This window comes from Canis lupus, chromosome 3 (assembly GCF_003254725.2).
Source record: "Canis lupus dingo isolate Sandy chromosome 3, ASM325472v2, whole genome shotgun sequence".
Taxonomy (NCBI): domain Eukaryota; kingdom Metazoa; phylum Chordata; class Mammalia; order Carnivora; family Canidae; genus Canis; species Canis lupus.
In genome coordinates this window covers 52,899,225-52,915,918 of record NC_064245.1, presented here as the reverse complement: position 1 = coordinate 52,915,918, position 16,694 = coordinate 52,899,225, and the positions used below count along the sequence as shown (strand labels likewise).

The 16,694-nt window shown below is 39.1% G+C and overlaps 1 protein-coding gene across 2 annotated transcripts in view; it reads left to right on the top strand.

Annotated features, from left to right (window-relative positions):
• The first annotated feature begins 1,040 nt into the window (after positions 1–1,040).
• AP3S2 (adaptor related protein complex 3 subunit sigma 2) overlaps positions 1,041–16,694 on the top strand; it is a 57,625-nt gene continuing 41,971 nt past the window's right edge. For both annotated transcript variants that reach the window (XM_025438626.2, XM_025438625.3), the window contains exons 1-3: positions 1,041–1,199; positions 5,860–5,951; positions 6,336–6,447. In XM_025438626.2, coding sequence (XP_025294411.1) covers positions 1,131–1,199; positions 5,860–5,951; positions 6,336–6,447 — 273 coding nt within the window. In that variant the 5' untranslated portion in view covers positions 1,041–1,130. The remainder of the gene's footprint in view (positions 1,200–5,859; positions 5,952–6,335; positions 6,448–16,694) is intronic.

Sequence of the window (16,694 nt, the reverse complement as noted above, 5' to 3'; positions counted from 1 at the left end):
AATATTATTTTTAATGACCATTTAATACTTCTCATGTGCATGTGGAACAAGGCATTCAATAAATAACTTGATTCCGAATAGTTTGTTTCCCACTTTTCCCTGCAGCTAACACTGCTGAGATGTAAATTCTTGAGGCTTTTCCCATGTACACGATCTTTTTTTTTTTTTTTAAGATTTTATTTATGAGAGGAGAAAGAGCAGGTGCACACAGGCTCAGAGGGAGAAGGAGCAGCAGACTCCCTGCTGAGCAAGTAGCGGGACTCGGGTCTGGATCCCAGGACCTGAGCAGAAGGTAGACGCTTAACCAACTGAGCCACCGAGGTGCCCCACGTCCACAATCTTTTTATTAGAAATTCTAAAACTGGAAATCGCTGGGCCTAATGTTCTATACATTTTAAAGGCTTTGGATGCCCACTGCCTGTCCTCTGGACGGGGTGATGCTAATTTGTCGCTCTAAGTGCGATAGGGACCTGCTCCCCGTCTCCCCCACTGAGTCACTCAAAGGAGAAGCAAAATCTACCAATTTGGGGTCGCCGCACGGATTTACTGAAGATCCCTGAATTGGCCCATTCACTGCCGACCTCGGAGAAACGGCCCCTTTGCACGAGCAGGCACCTGTCCGATGCACCGCAGCCCTGCGTGCAACACGGAAGAGCGGCAAAGAAGCAAACGTCCCCCCGGCGGGCAGTGGCGCGGCGAGCCGCCCCGCGGGGGTCACGGTGAAGGCAGCACCGTAGGTTTTCGCGGGGACCGGGAGCGCGGCCGTTCTCGGAGCCTCGGCTCCGGCATCCGCTCTTCTGACGTGCTCCGCCCGGGGCTCTGCGGCCGGCGGCCCATCCCGGCGCGCGCCCCGGCCAGACCTTGACCGGCGAGCCGCTGCTAGCCGAGGGGACTACCCGGCCCAGCCCCGCGGTCCGCGCCGGCCCGGCCCTCGCCGAGCCCCTCGCCGCGCTCCTCGCCGCCCCACCTGGAGCTTCCTCCTCGCGGCGCAGGGAAGCCGGACCCTTGGGCGCGGGCGCACGTTTCCGCGGGCCCCGCGCCGCCGCGCACCAAGCGGAAGTGGCCGTGTTGTGACGGAAGGAGATGCTTTGTGGGAGCCGCCGGCGCTTGAAGAAACGTGGCCCGCAAAGATGATTCAAGCGATTCTGGTGTTCAACAACCACGGGAAGCCGCGGCTGGTCCGCTTCTACCAGCGTTTCGTGAGTGCGGCCTAGCTTCCTCCCGTCCCTTCGGCGCGCCCGTGTAGTCCCCACCCCTCGCTCCCCTGCCGGCTCCGGCCCGGGGCGTGACTCTCCCTCTCCGCGCTCCCGGAGGGACGCGGGCGCTGTCTGGCGGTCTGTCCACCCTCGCGGTCCCTCACCCCTCCCTGGACCCTCGCATCTCTCGGCTACGTGTGACACTTCCCCTGAGGTCTCAGGGCGCGCTGAACGACGGCGGGGGTGTGCCCCACCGAGCTCTCGCCTGGTGGAAGTCCCTTTCATCTCCTTGGTCCCCAAGCGCGGTTGTAGGAGCAGGAAGAAATACACCAGCTTAAGAGTTTCTGCTTGAGCCAAAAGGTCTGCGCTTATTTTGCTTCAGTGCTGGCTAGGACCGCCCAGGGACTGGCTGCCCCCTTCCTCCTGTAGAGTTGAAGAAAGTCTGCTTAAAAGTGGGAAGTGATGAGAAATTGTAAATGCTGCCGCGTGAGGGCTCAATAGTTGATAAATGGAAACTTGAGTTTTCCTAAAAAAAGAAAAAAAAAAAGAAAAAAAAAAAACAACTTCTGGGAAAACACAAATGTCATTATTTGTCCTCCCGCCCTTTGGTGTTGGATTTCTTCGTGACAAGGTTGCACAGTGTTACAGGCATAATTGGTGAAAGGAAGAGGGTAGAGTCAGAAAACTGTTCAGGCATCAGCTCATCTTTTTTTTTTCTTTTTTTGTCTCTGTTGATTCGTGTTTCTTTTCTTTCTTTTTTTTTTTTTTGTCAAATAGAAATGAACAAAATAATTTTAACCTTTTTCATAGAATTTTTATTTTTTTAATTTTTAAAAAAGATTTTATTTATGTATTCACGAGAGACACAGAGAGGCAGAGACACAGGCAGAGGGAGAAGCAGGCTCCCTGTGAAGAGCCTGATTCCAGACTGGATCCCAGGATCCTGGTGATCCTGCCCTGAGCCAAAGGCAGAGGCTCAACCACTGAACCACGCAGGTGCCCCTTCATAGAATTTTTAAAGCTAGATGACATTTTATTAAATGCTTTTGAGATAAAACTATGGACATTCAATACAACCATTCAATTTGTCTTTGCGTTTTTGTGCGTGTTTCTTTTTCCACCTTTGGGCATTACTGAGAAATAAATCACATATGTATAGCTCACTTACTTTTTAAAATTTACTTTTCATTCTTACTACTTTATTAAGATTTTATTTACTTAGAGCAATCAAGGGGGGACAAACAGAGGGAGAGTCAGGCTCCAGGCTGAGCACAGAGCCCCACATGCGGCTGGATCCCAGGACCCAGAAGTCATGACCTGACTAAGCCACTCAGGCGTCCCTATAGTTCAACCATTTAAAATATACAGTTCAGGGGTGCCTGAGTGGCTCACTGGGTGAAGTATCTGCTTTCAGCGCAGGTCACGATCCCAGGGTCCTAGGATCGAGTCCCACATCCAGCTCCCTGCTCAGCAGGGCATCTGCTTCTTTCTCTCACTCTCCCACTATTCTCTCCCTTTCTCTCTTAAATAAGTAAAATCTTTTTAAAAAGTGGATTTTAGTACATTCACAAAGTTGTGGAACCATCACCACAGTCCATTTTAGGACATTTCCAATTCCCCAAAAAGAAGCCCATACCCATTAGGAATCATTCCCTATTTCCTCTTAACTCCCTCAGTTCTAGACAACCACTAGTCTGCTTTCTACTTTCTGTCTCTAAATTTGCCTGTTCTGGACATTTCATATAAATGGTATTCAATATGTGGTCTTTTATGATTGGCTTCTTTGCTCAGTATGTTTTTAAGGTTAATCCGGCTTGTAGCGTGTATTAGTTCTTCATTCCTTTTTTTTTTTCTTTTTTTTTTCATTCCTTTTTATTGCCAAATTATATTCTGTTGTATGGATATACCACATTTTGATGTCCATCAGTTGATGTTTCTACCTATGGCTCTTGTGAATGATGCTGCTGTGAACATTCATGTACAAGTTTTTATGTGCACATATGTTTTCATTTTTCTTTTTTTTTTAAGATTTTATTTATTTATTCATGAGAGAGAGAGAGGGAGAGGGAGAGAGGGAGAAGCAGGCTCCATGCAGGGAGCCTGATGTGGGACTTGATCCCTGGTCTCCAGGATCACACCCTGGGCCAAAGGCAAGCACTAAACCACTGAGCCACCCAGAGATCCCCTGTTTTCATTTTTCTAGGTTATAAACCTAGCACTAAAATTGCTGGGTCGTATAGTAACTCTGGTGAACATTTTGAGAAATTGTCCAACTGTTTTTCCAAAGTGGCTGTACTGATTTATGTACCCTTCAGCAATGTATAGGAGTTCCAATTTCTCCACTTCCCTATCAACATTTGTTACTATCTTTCTGATAAGAAACACTTTAATGGGTATAAAGTGGATTCTCATTATGGTTTTAATTTGTTTCCCTAATGACTAATGATGTTGAGCAACTCTGCATGTCCTTATTGGCCATTGGTAAACTTTCTTTGGAGGACATAGGATTTTTATAAGAACCACATTAGCTTGTAAGTGAAAGTTACCTTGAAAATTGCAGAGAACTAAGAGATATAAGGGGTTGTTAAAAGTCTTTGAGATATCTAAGCAAGTGTTAGTTCACTTTTCTGTTGAAATTAGAAATTAGTTAGCCTCACCATTTCATAGCACTTCTCTGCTGCAACCTCCTCCTAGGGTCAGATAAATGGCTTTAGTTTGAAAGATGTTTTTGTCAGGTTAAAAAAAGTGCTGATATTTTAGCATGTTTTGTACTTCCAAGTACACAGAGTTAATCCTTTACAGTATCCTGGCGTCAGTTAGCTTTGTGACTTTAAATGGAAACCCGGAAAACAGTGACTGATTGACTCAAACTTAAAGCGAATAGTGATTAGCAGGTTTTCATTCATTCAGTAAATACTGAGCCATTGTTTATCCATGTTAAGTCAAAATTATGAAATGTAATTTCTCCACAATGACATTTTCCCTGTTTTTTTTTTTTTTCAGTCTATTAAATAACCTTTCAAACTTAAGGCAGTGCTTAAATTCAAACTTAAATTCAATGCTTTAGAAAGAAGGGATTAACATTACTTGAGTCTATTTTCTGACTCTTAGGGCAAGTCCAATCTGAAGGTTTTCTTAAGCTTTGGTACTCAAAATGTATACCCAGACCAGCAGCATTGGTACCAGCATTGGTATTACCTGGACGCTTGTTAGAAATGCAATCTTAGGGATCCCTGGGTGGCGCAGTGGTTTAGCGCCTGCCTTTGGCCCAGGGCGCGATCCTGGAGACCCCGGATCGAATCCCATGTCGGGCTCCTGGTGCATGGAGCCTGCTTCTCCCTCTGCCTATGTCTCTGCCTCTGTCTCTCTCTCTCTCTTTGTGACTATCATAAAATAGAAAAAATAAAAAAAATAAAAAGAAATGCAATCTTAGAATATACCCCAAACCTACTAAATCAGAACCTATATTTTAATAACATTCCCAGGTGATTCGTTGCATATTGAAATGTAAGGGCATTGGTCTAGAGCTTTTAATTGCTTTTGTCTTAATGATCAGTGTATTTCTTCCATCATCCTTTTATTTTTTTTAAGATTTATTTATTTATTTGAGAGAGAGCAGGGGGAGGGGCAGAGAGAGAATCTCAAGCAGATTCCCTTCTGAGTGCACAACCCATGGCAGGGCCCAATCTCACGACTCTGAGATCGTAACTTGAGCTGAAAGCAAGAGTTGGGTGACTGAGCCACCCAGGTGCCCCCCCATCGTCCTTTTTTTTTTTTTTTAAACCATAGTTACTATGAACCTCCTCTGTATAGACAGAAATCAGTATGAGTTATCAAGAGGTATCATTACAGTTGAGCTTTCTTGTGTATGGTAGTGAAGAAAAGTATAACTTAAAATTCTAATCTGTAAATAGAATTTTTTTCTGTCAATAATACTTTGTTGGTGAGTAAATACCCCATCTTATATGTAATACCATATTTTACCAGTACAAAAGATGGAAAATTCAGGTTTTAAAAACATGGTTACACAATTAAATCTTGACCTCCCTGAAAGGTTAGACCTATTGACATTTGTTATTTGCCTTGGTGTAGATATATTCTAGGGGAAGGCAAAATACTCCAGGACTGGATCTTCTAGTTATTCTTTGGTCTTTTATGAGAGTTTATTAGTTCTCCTTCCCTTGTTTCTTTCTTTTTTTTTTTTTAAGATTTTATTTATTTTAGAAAGAGAGTATGAGTGGGAGGAGGGACTGAGGGAGAAGGGGAGAGAGAATCTCAAGCAGACTCTTCGCTAAGCATGGAGACTGAGGTGGTACTCCATCTCACAACCCTGAGATCATGACCTGAGCCGAAACCCAGTCGGATGCTAAACCAATTGAGCTACTCAGGCACCCTGCTCCTTTCCTTGGTTGTTAACCATAAGGAAGTGTCGCTTTACCTCTCAGGACAGTAATGGTTAGTGACTTGATGTCCAGATAAATGTGCCCTAGCTTAATTCCTGTAACTGAGTCTTACCATTTTCCATAGATTCCCCTTTTATTTTTTCTGGAAACTGGTACCAAATCTTTAGATCGTTCCTGCTTAGAAGCACTTCTCTCCCTGTTCATCCATGGAATGTAGTTTTTCAGACATCCCCACTGATTCACTTTCTTTTATTCCATAGCCAGAAGAAATTCAACAACAGATTGTTCGAGAGACCTTCCATCTAGTTCTCAAGCGAGATGACAACATTTGTAACTTCTTGGAAGGTGGAAGGTAAATAATGGGCTTCAGTTTTCTATCCGTGTATCTACTGTTGGGTGTTCTTCATCACTGTTGCCTCTTCAAGTGGTACTCAAGTGTCAGGTGGGTACCTGAGCTGCCCAGGAAGAGACCCAGTTCTGTTTGGGAAGCTGTTGAATGATTGTGCTTCAGATGTTACTCATTTAGATGTTTGGTTTCTGGGAAGATGGTAGAAGAAAAAGTGAGGTAAAGTGGTTTTAGGTACCTCTGCCAAACCTGGTTGCTGTTCCCCTGGTAGAAATGGCCTGTTGTTTGCCTGTCTTCCCCTTTCTGTTGCGCCTATTCTCATTCTTTGGCATGGAGTTTTCTTCGATACATTTAAGATACAGCCATTTAAACATTTCCCATCTTCCACAGTTTGATTGGTGGCTCTGACTACAAATTGATTTATCGGCACTATGCTACACTCTACTTTGTGTTTTGTGTGGATTCATCAGAGAGTGAACTTGGAATCTTGGACCTCATCCAGGTATGTGTAGTCAGCTAATGATGGCAGCCACTAATGAGAATTTGCACTGGATTTTTGAGTAACCATCCTGTAGATCTTTTTGTCAGTCTCTTTATTGATGCTGGTAAGAATTGCCAGATGTCCACCATATGGTGCTGTAAGAAAGCTCCTAGCAACCCTTAAAAACTAGAGCTTTTGGACTCATTGGTTTCTACTGAGCCCTCTCACTGCCTTTGGTTTTCATGTACAATTCTGACACCAATTCCAATGTGTGTGCTTCCCCCTCCACCACCACCTAGCAGTTAACTCAGTTCTCTGTGGGCAGTGACTAGGTGTCCCACAAATTTAACTCAATTCTGACACTATCTACCTGGAGATAGATACCAATCACAACTCCAGGGTGGTATCACCTGTGCTTCTGACTGGCTATAGATCAGGGAGGTTCCCATGACTTCCTCCTTGGGTTTGATTTGCTAGAGTGGCTCATAGAACTCTTGAGAGGAACATGTTGCTTACTAGATTACCAGCTTACTATAAAAGGATATAACTCAGGAATAGCCAGATGGAAGAGATTTACAGGGCAAAGAATGGGGAAGTGAGGAAAGGACATGCCCTTTCAAGTCAGGCCACTCTCCAAAGTCCACCAACCCGGAAGCTCTCAAAACAATGTCCTGTTGGATTTCTCTGGAGATTGAGGGTGGGACTGAAAGTTCCAATCCTCTAATTGTATGGTTGGTTCTCTGACTACCAGCCTCCATTGTTAGGTGCTTTCTAAAAATCATCTTATTAACATAAACAGGACATCTTTATCATTTAAGAGCTCTATGCCAGAAACAGAGATGAATACCAAATATTTTCTTTTCTTTTTTTTTTTTTTAAAGATTTTATTTATTTATTCATGAGTGACACAGAGAGAGAGACACAGAGAGAGAGACACAGGCAGAGGGAGAAGCCGGCTCCGTATAGGGAGCCTGACATGGGACTTGATCTTGGGTCTCCAGGATCAGGCCCTGGGTTGATGGCAGCACTAAACCTCTGAGCCACCCGGGCTGCCCCCAAATATTTTCTTATTATAAATTATAGTATCATATCATCTTTTGAAATTTTTTTCAACTGTCAAACCGATTGACATTTAAGAATTCATACTTTTTATTTTCACTTGTAATTCTAGCCTAAGACAAAGAGACTTGATGTTTTAGTTAGTCTGTGCAATCTTGACATAGGTAAACATGATTTCTTTAGGATTTTTGAAAATGGCTTACAGATTTTTTAAAAGATTTTATTTATTTACATGTTTGTTTATTAATTTATTTGCGAGAGATGGAGAGAGAAAGCAAGCATCAGCAGGGGGAGAGGCAGAGAGAGAAGCAGACACCCCACCAAGCAGGGAGTCTGATGCAGGGCTAGATCCTAGGAACCTAGGATCATGACTCAAGCCCAAGGCAGACACTTAACCTGACTGAGGCAACCAGGTGCTCCTGGAATTTTTTTTTTTTTTTTTTTTTTTAAGTAATTTCTGCATCCAGTGTAGGGCTCAAACTCAGAACCCTGAGAGCAAGAGTCACATACTGTATCAGTAAGTCAGCCAGGTGCCCCTATTCCATCATTTTATACATGAAATTTTAGGCAGGCTTCCTTTAAGTGACTTAAGTTTCTTAAGTAGAAAGCACTGAAATAGAAGCTTGCATTAAAACCTAATTAACAATTATAGAAAACTAGCTACAAAAATATAAATTTTACATTCAGAAAATCATTTTAAGATGATTAATTTAAAATCATGCTTATATTCGCATACAGTATATAACAGTACAAATTATCTAAAAAAGAGTATCTCTAAGATGATTTAAAAAGATTTTAAAAAATATTTTATTTATTCATGAAAGACACAGAGAGGCAGAAACACAGGCAGAGGGAGAAGCAGGCTCCTCACGGGGACCCCAATGTGGGACCCGACCCTCAAACTGGGATCATGCCCTAGCCAAAGGCAGATGCCCAACCTCTGAGCCACCCAGACATCCCTAAAAAGCTTTCTTTTCTTTTCGTTTCTTTTTTTTTTTTAATATTATTTATTTATTTATTAGAGATACTGAGAGAGAGAGAGAAGCAGGCTCTATGCTGGGAGCCCGACGTGGGACTCCATCCTGGGTCTCCAGGATCACACCCTGGGCTGAAGGTGGCGCTAAACTGCTAAGCCACCGGGGCTGCCCCCTAAAAGGCTTTCTTAAAACACCTGAGTCAGATTGAACATTGAGAGTCAGTGTGGCATAATAGAAAGAGCTTAAGATCTAGAATCAGAAAACCTGCATTTGAGTCCTGGATCTACCATCTGAATATAGAAGTAATAGGTTATAGGATTCAATTGTGACAATGTATTTTATAGTATTATAAACTATAGAATGCTATAGAAATGTGCATGTAATAAGTGTATTAGAAGAAAAAGGAAATACATAAAAAAGGAAATGATAATATATTTTTAAAACTAAGATGCAATTGTTGGAGGAAATGCACTCCCTACAGTGGAATGGGCATTTATTAAATAGTGTGCATTGGATTTGGGAAGATAGATATGTAAAAGGTGAAAATAATAGGAACCCGGGTTTGTCTTTGAAAAGACAATAAAATTGGGATGCCTGAGTGGCTTAGCGGTTTAGCTCCTGCCTTCGGCCCAGGGTGTGATCCTGGGGTCCCGGGATCAAGTCCCACATTGGGCTCCCTGTGTGGAGCCTGCTTCTCCCTCTGCCTGTGTCTCTGCCTCTCTCTCTCTCTCTCTGTGTGTGTCTCTCATGAATAAATAAAATCCTTTTTTTAAAAAAAGAAAAAATCAATAAATAGTTGGCCTAATGTTTTGAGGATAAAAGTCAGAAAACATCACCATGTTTTTAGAGGATGATATACATAGTTGTATTACTAATGTATTTGAAATAGCTGAGTTCAAAACGTAAGTACCCAAATTAGATCAACAAGGCACTTAATCCAGTATCAGGATGAAATAAGAAAGGATTAAAAAAAAACTGACTCCATAATAGATGAGGTAGAATTTTTTTTAAATGTTGAAGTACAATAAAACCTCCATTGTATAAGGTATTTCCTAAACTGAGAATTAAAAAATCAGACTACTTAAGCATATTTTACAGTGTAAATGGTTAGTATCCAAAAGCCTCTCAAAAAAAAATGTTACTCAAATATTGCATATTAGTTTTGGTACGCAATTATTTAAAGAAGATTTTAGCCAATAGTCATTTGTAGCAAGGAGTCAGGAGACCTAACTCTTGTTTCTATCTGCCCTATTAATAAGCAGTGTGGCCTTAAATCATTTATGCATTTTTGGCTGTAGGGTTCTTGTTTTATGCTTTGGCTCCTCTGTGTTTCAATTTACAAGTATACTAGTTGTTCTTTTCTAGTTCTGAAAGTATTCTTGGGAATACTGCATACTAAAAGAATGATTCATTGTGTCCAAATTGTCTTTATCCCAAGGATACAAGCCAGTTTAACAAGAGGAAAGTTCTTAGAATCTATTACAGCAGTAAGAAAGATAGTGGAGACTGACAGAGTTGAATCAGAGAGAAATGATTTTCCAAATTATATCCCTGAAATGCTCTCGAATTGGAATAGAAAGCATTTTTATTTGATTATATAGTGCATGTTTGTTTATTATAAACTGTTTATTGTTGAAGAAATAACACATTTATGTGGTTTAAAATTTTTCTTTTAAGCTTGTTAAACTTGTCCCCGTACTGAACTTTATTATTAGCTCTAATGGCTTCTGAGTGATTATTTTGGATTTTTTAGGTATGTAATAATTTCATCTGCAAGCCACGTAAAGCTAATCCTGCATTAACTGAACTTTTCCCTCAAAACATACCTTTGCATTTCTTGGCCATTCATTCTTCCTGATAAATTCACAAAAAAGATATGCTAAACATGCCAATATAGTTTCAAGAATGCCAGTAAAATGAAACTATCACCCAGATTAAGAAACAGTACATTGCTAGTTCCATAAATCAAAGCTCCTGTATACTCTTTCTTACTTCCATCCACTCATTCATTGCATCCCTCCTCAGACTTTTGTGTTGGTCATCCCTTTGCTTCTCTTTATGGTTTTACCATGTGATGTACATTCCCTAATGGTTATTTATCTTAGTTTGGAAAATCTGAGTGGCAGGCACAAAATTTAGCTGTGTAAGGTAAGGGTAACTTGCCACTTTTAGATGAAGGCTCCCAACAGAAGATAAGTTGAACAGTGCATCTGGATCATGGTCTGGCTTCAGCATCCCTGAGAGTGTACCTAAGCTCCTTCTGGGTACATCTGAGGGCAAAGTCGTGTGGAGTGCATCTGGAGATATAGCTTGCCATAGGCAAGGCATCAGGCTCTGGCTGTCTAGCAGAAACATGGCCGGGAGGAATGGACCACTCCACACTGTCTCTCAGCTTGTCCTGACCATACCCCTGGTTTGTTTTTTCTTTCTTTCTTTTCTTTTTCTTTCTTTTCTTTTCTTTCTTTCCTTTCCTTTTTCTTTCTTTTCTTCCTTCCTCCCTTCCTCCCTTCCCTTCTCTTCTCTTCTCTTTTCTTTTCTTTCTTTTCTTTTTTTATGATTTTATTTATTTATTTGAGAAGGGGAGAGAGAGAGAGAGAGAGAGAGAAAGAAAGAAAGAAAGAAAGAAAGAAAGAAAGAAAGAAAGAAAGAAAGAAAGAAAGAAAGAAGAAAGAAAGGAACAAGCATAGGAGCAGGGGCAGAGGGAGATTCAGACTCCCCACAGAGTAGGGAGCCCATTGCGGGGCTGTATCCCAGGACCTAGAGATCATGACCTGAGCCGAAGGAAGACGCTCAACTGACTGAGTCACCCAGGGGCCCCCATACTCAAGGTTTTCAAGAGTAAGTCAAAGCACATTTCAGTGAAGGTAAAAAATGTGTGTCATCAGCTGATTCAGGCAGCAGAGAAGTAGAAGAGATATTAGATTATTTCCATTTTCCTTTTTCTTTTTAACACAAATAAAACTATTGTATGTCTTTATGCAGACAGTTAGGTCTATTCACATCCTGCTGAAAACAGAATTCCTGAGTCAAAGAGATGAATATTTCTAATTATAATGCCTGTAGCAAGATAGATACTCAGGAAAGCTATATTAATGTACAATGACTCCAGGACTGTTTGAGTTCATGTTTCTTCCTACTTCCAACATTGAAATATGTCCTTTTTAGTCTCTACTCAAAGGTAGAGTGGTGCCTCAAATATCTGAATTTTTACATATTAATCATGCCTACTTTTTCCATGTGTAAATTTACAGTTATTTTCAGATAGACCTTTTATAATATAATTGAACCGCTTGTCCAGTAAAGCCTAGATCCTGATTTATAGTTTCATATTTCATCTATTCTATGATACACACTTATTTTCCCACACTTTAGTAACTCGTACATCAGGATATATTACAATAAATGACACCTTAGATTGGTAGCATTTTTTTTCTTACCACAAAAATAGTGTTTTCTCTTATAATCAATGAAAAGTAATTCTCTGTATATTTTTGAGTTTATCTTAAAACTTTTTTCTAAACTACTATATTAAAATGTAAATAATCCATTTTACTTCCCATGTTGAAGAAACCTTAATTTATAAGATTTAGAGTAGAATCCAAACTCCCTGTCAGCCTACAAGGCGGTCATGATCTAGCTCCTTTGTTTTTCTCTGTTTGAAGTCATCATATTCATGCACACCTTCAGGATATTCTAGCCATTTCTGCCTTCTTTCTGTTCCTCAGACACAGTACATTTTTGCTTCAGGGCCTTTGCACTTGTTCTGTCCATTAGAATGCTCTCGCTTGAGTTCTTTTCCTCTTTTGCTCTTCAAATGACTGGCTTCATTATTCATGACTTTGCTCAAGCATTGATCCTCTAAGACTTTCATGAAGGCTTGTCTGAAGTAACTCCCACCCCATCATGCTGCTCGTTTCCTTTAGAGCACTTATGACAGTAGAAAAGATCTTGTTCATATCTTGTTCTTTCCACACCAAGAACATAAGCCTGACGAGAACATAACTTGTTGGCTGAGGCAGCCCCTCAGTAGAGTAGAATGATCTGTGTCTAGCACGTAGTAACCACTCAACTAAATGTTGGTTAAATAAACATTATACTTAGTGAGATTTAGTTTTTATTTATCATTTTGTTCCAGAATTGTTTCTCTTTCTGCATGAGTTTCATGCTGTTTATTTATTGTTGTTAATGTAGGTTCATATACTTAGTAAGATCAGTTATTCCCCCAGATGCAGTTCTTTTTCAATATATTCTCTGATATTTATAACCATTTATCCAGCTGTATACATTCTTGAATAATTTGCAGTAGTCCCAGAAGTCTCTGTTGGATTTATACTTAGAAAGGAATTAAAAATAACATTTCTTTCCATTTATTCATTTCTTCTTTCAGATCCTCTATTAAAGTCTTGTTTCTTTTCATATAAAGTCCTAATATCTTATGGTTTATTCTGAAATTTTAAGATATTAAGTTTTCATTCACAATGAATGAAAACTTCACAAATGTTTCATATAATTATACAACTTTCCCTTTAACTCTGTTAAACTGTTCACTCTCCATTGAAACTCTATACTTATCTCCTCTTCTTCGCTAATCATAAGTCGCTAATCATAAGTTTATCTTCCTATCACCATTGTTTCCAATTAAAAAGTATATATGTTATTAAGCTTTTTAGCACAAAGATTTAAATCTTTTTAACACAAGATTTATTTCAATATATGTTGAGATATGGAACTTTCTTCTTTTCCATATCATTATCCAGTTTCTCCAAATTATTCAGCTTCCTGTCATTTTGCTACCCCTAGCTTAAACTTAAAATTTCTATATAGATTTAGGCCTATTCCTGGAATTTCAAGGTTATTGTTTTGGGTTTTTAAAATTATATAAGTAGAAAAAATATTTTAAAAATCCTACAAATACTACATCAATATATTCTTTTTATAAAAAATTCAAATAGTTTATTAAATATAATGGAGAAGTCCTTCCCTTGGCATTCATCCCTTCTCTCTCATACAGCACTCCCCTCTCTAGAGGTAGCCCCTATTAAGTCTCAATGCATGTACACACACGTGTTATACACATTAACTTTGTAAAATAAAAAATAGTCACACAATATTAGTTCTGTAACTTGCTTTTTATCACTTAATAATAAGTCTTGGAGCTTTTTCCATTTCATATATACTTTTTATTAGTGCATGATTTTATAATAAAGTTTATTATATATATTATAATATATATATTACATTATATAAATGAATTATAATAATATAAATGAGTCTGCCATAATCTTTTATGCGGCACCCAGTATATGTTTTTTTTTTTTTTTTTTCCAGCATCTGTTTCAAACAGCACTGAGTACTACTACCCTTGCACATGTATCTGTATGCCCATGTGATAGTTTCTTTGGGATAGATTCCTAACATTGGAATTGCTGCTTTGATTAAAGGATGTGTATTTTTTAAATTGATAGGTATTACCAGATTGTTTCTCCGAAAAAGGCCTGTTTCCCCATAACTTCACCAACTTTCAATATGAAGACTATTTCCAAATGTTTGCAAATCTTATGGGTGAAAACAGAGAAATTCATTGTTTTCCATAGCTTTCTTGAATATTGATGAACCTCATGGCTCTCAGTGTTTATTGGTCATTTATATTTGAAAATATCTGACCATAGCGTTTGTTCACTTTTCTCATGGCCATTTGTTTTATTCATTTGTAAGTGTTGCATTTTTTCTTAACTTTCGGATATCAATCCTTTTTCTGTTAAACTTGCTGCAAATATTTTCTCATAGCCATTGGTCTTTTAACTTTAGGTAGTTATGCCGGTTGATATTTTTCCTGATAATTCCAAGCTATAAAAAGGTTTTCCAATATTGCAGTTCCTTTATTTTTCTTTTGAGAAAACTATTTTAAAAATTTCTTCAAATATATATATGTATATATATTTTTAGACTCCGTAAACTTGATTGATGACATATAAAGACAACTCTTATTTGTTCTCCTTATTCTTCAGCTCTTTTCTTTCATTTAAAAAAAATTTCCAGTGTAGTTAACATACAGTGTTATATTAGCTTCAGGTATACAATATAGTGATTCAGCAGTTCTGTGCATTACTCAGTGTTTGTCACTCTAAGTGTACTCTTTTTTTTTTTTTTTTAAGACTTTATATTTATTCATGAGAGACACAGAGAAAGGCAGAGACATAGGGGAAGAAGCAGGCTCTCTGTGGGGAACCTGATGCGGGACTCGATCCCAGGACCCCAGGATCATGACCTGAGCCAAAGGCAGGCGCTCAACCACTGAGCCACCCAGGTGCCCCTCTAAGTATACTCTTAATCCCCTTCACCAGTTTACCCAACCCCCCTTCCACCTCTCTTCTGGTAACCAACCAGTTTATTCTGTATTTAAGAGTTAGTTTTTTGGTTTCTTTTTTTGTTGTTCATTTGTTTCTTAAATTCCTCATGAGTGATATCATACAATATTTGTTTTTCTTGGACTGATTTGTTTCACTTAGCATAATACTCTCTAGCTCCATCCATGTTGTTGGAAATGGTAAGATTTCTTTTTTTTTTTTTTTTTTCTTTTTATGGTTGAGTAATACTCTGTGTGTATGCACACCACATCTTTTTATTTATCTATCTTTGGATGCCTTGGTTGCTTCCATACTTGGCTGTTGTACATAATGCATATACCTTTTTGAATTAGTGTTTTCATATTGTTTGGATAAATACCCAGTAGTGGAATTTTTGGATCATATGGTAATTCTGTTCTTAATTTTTTGAGAAACTTCATACAATTTTCTATAGTGACTGCACCAGTTTGCATTCCCACCAGCAATGCACAAGGGTCCCTTTCTCCACATCCTTGCTAAAGCTTCTTGTTTTTTTGTTTTTGACTCTAGCCGTTCTGACTGGTGTAGGTGATACCTCCTTCTGCATTTCCCTGAGGATGAGTGATGTTGAGCATCTTTTCCTGTGCCTGTTGGCCATCTGTATATCTTCTTTGGAGAAATGTCTATTCGTGTTTTCTGCCCATTTTTAAATTGGATTATTATTAATTTTTATTAATTTTTTTTGCTGTTGTATAAGTTCTTTTTGTATTTTGGTTACTCCTTATTGGATATGTCATTCGCAAATAACTTCTCCCATTTTCTAGGTTGTCTTTTTACTTTGTTGACTGTTTCTGTTGCTGTGCAGAAGCTTTTTATTGTGATGTAGTCCCCATAGTTTTTTTCCTTTTGTTTCCCTTGCCTTAGGGGACCTTTCTAGAAAAATGTTGCTATGGTCAGTGTCAGAGAGATTACTGTTTCTAGGATTTTTATGGTTTCTAGTCTCAAATTTAGATCTTTAATCCATTTTGAGTTTATTTTTGTGTATGATATAAGTGGTCCCAGTTTCATTCTTTTGCATGGAGCTGTCCAGTTTTCCCAATAGTATTTGTTAAAGAGACTTTCTTCCATTGTATATTCTTTTTCTTTTTAAAATAATAGTTTTTTTTTTTTTTAAGATTTTATTTATGCATGAGAGACACAGAGGAGAGACACAGAGAGAGAGAGAGAGAGGCAGAGACACAGGCAGAGGGAGAAGCAAGCTCCATGCAGGGAGCCCGATACGGGACTCAATCCAGGTCTCCAGGATCATGCCCTGGGCTGAAGGCGGCGTTAAACGGCTGAGCCACCTGGGCTGCCCTCCATTGTATATATTCTTGCCTCCTTTGTCAGAATAATTGACCATATAATCGTGGGTGGGTTTATTTCTGGGCTATCTAGTCTGTTCCATTGATCTATGTGTCTGTTTTTGTGCCAGTACCATACTGTTTTAATTACTATAGCTTTGTACTGTATCTTGAAATCTGGGATTGTGATACTTCCTGTTTTGTTCTTTTTCAGGAATGCTTTGGCTATGTGGAGTCTTTTGTGGTTCTATACAAATTTTACAATTGTTTGTGTTCTAGTTCCATGAAATATGCTGTTGGTGTTCTGATGGAGATTAAATTAAATGTGTGAATTGCTTAGGGTGGTCTGGCCATTTTAACAGTATTTGTTCTCCTGAGAAAACCATTTTTATCACTATCACCACCCAGTTTATTTGCACTAGATTATGTAGCAAATGGCCAGATTGCTTATAGAACATCTGCATAACATTTGTTTCATGTTTCAAGAGACAAAAATAACTGCAAAAGGTTCAATACAAAAGTACACAAGATGGCACAGATAATCCATGTATGAAACTTCATCC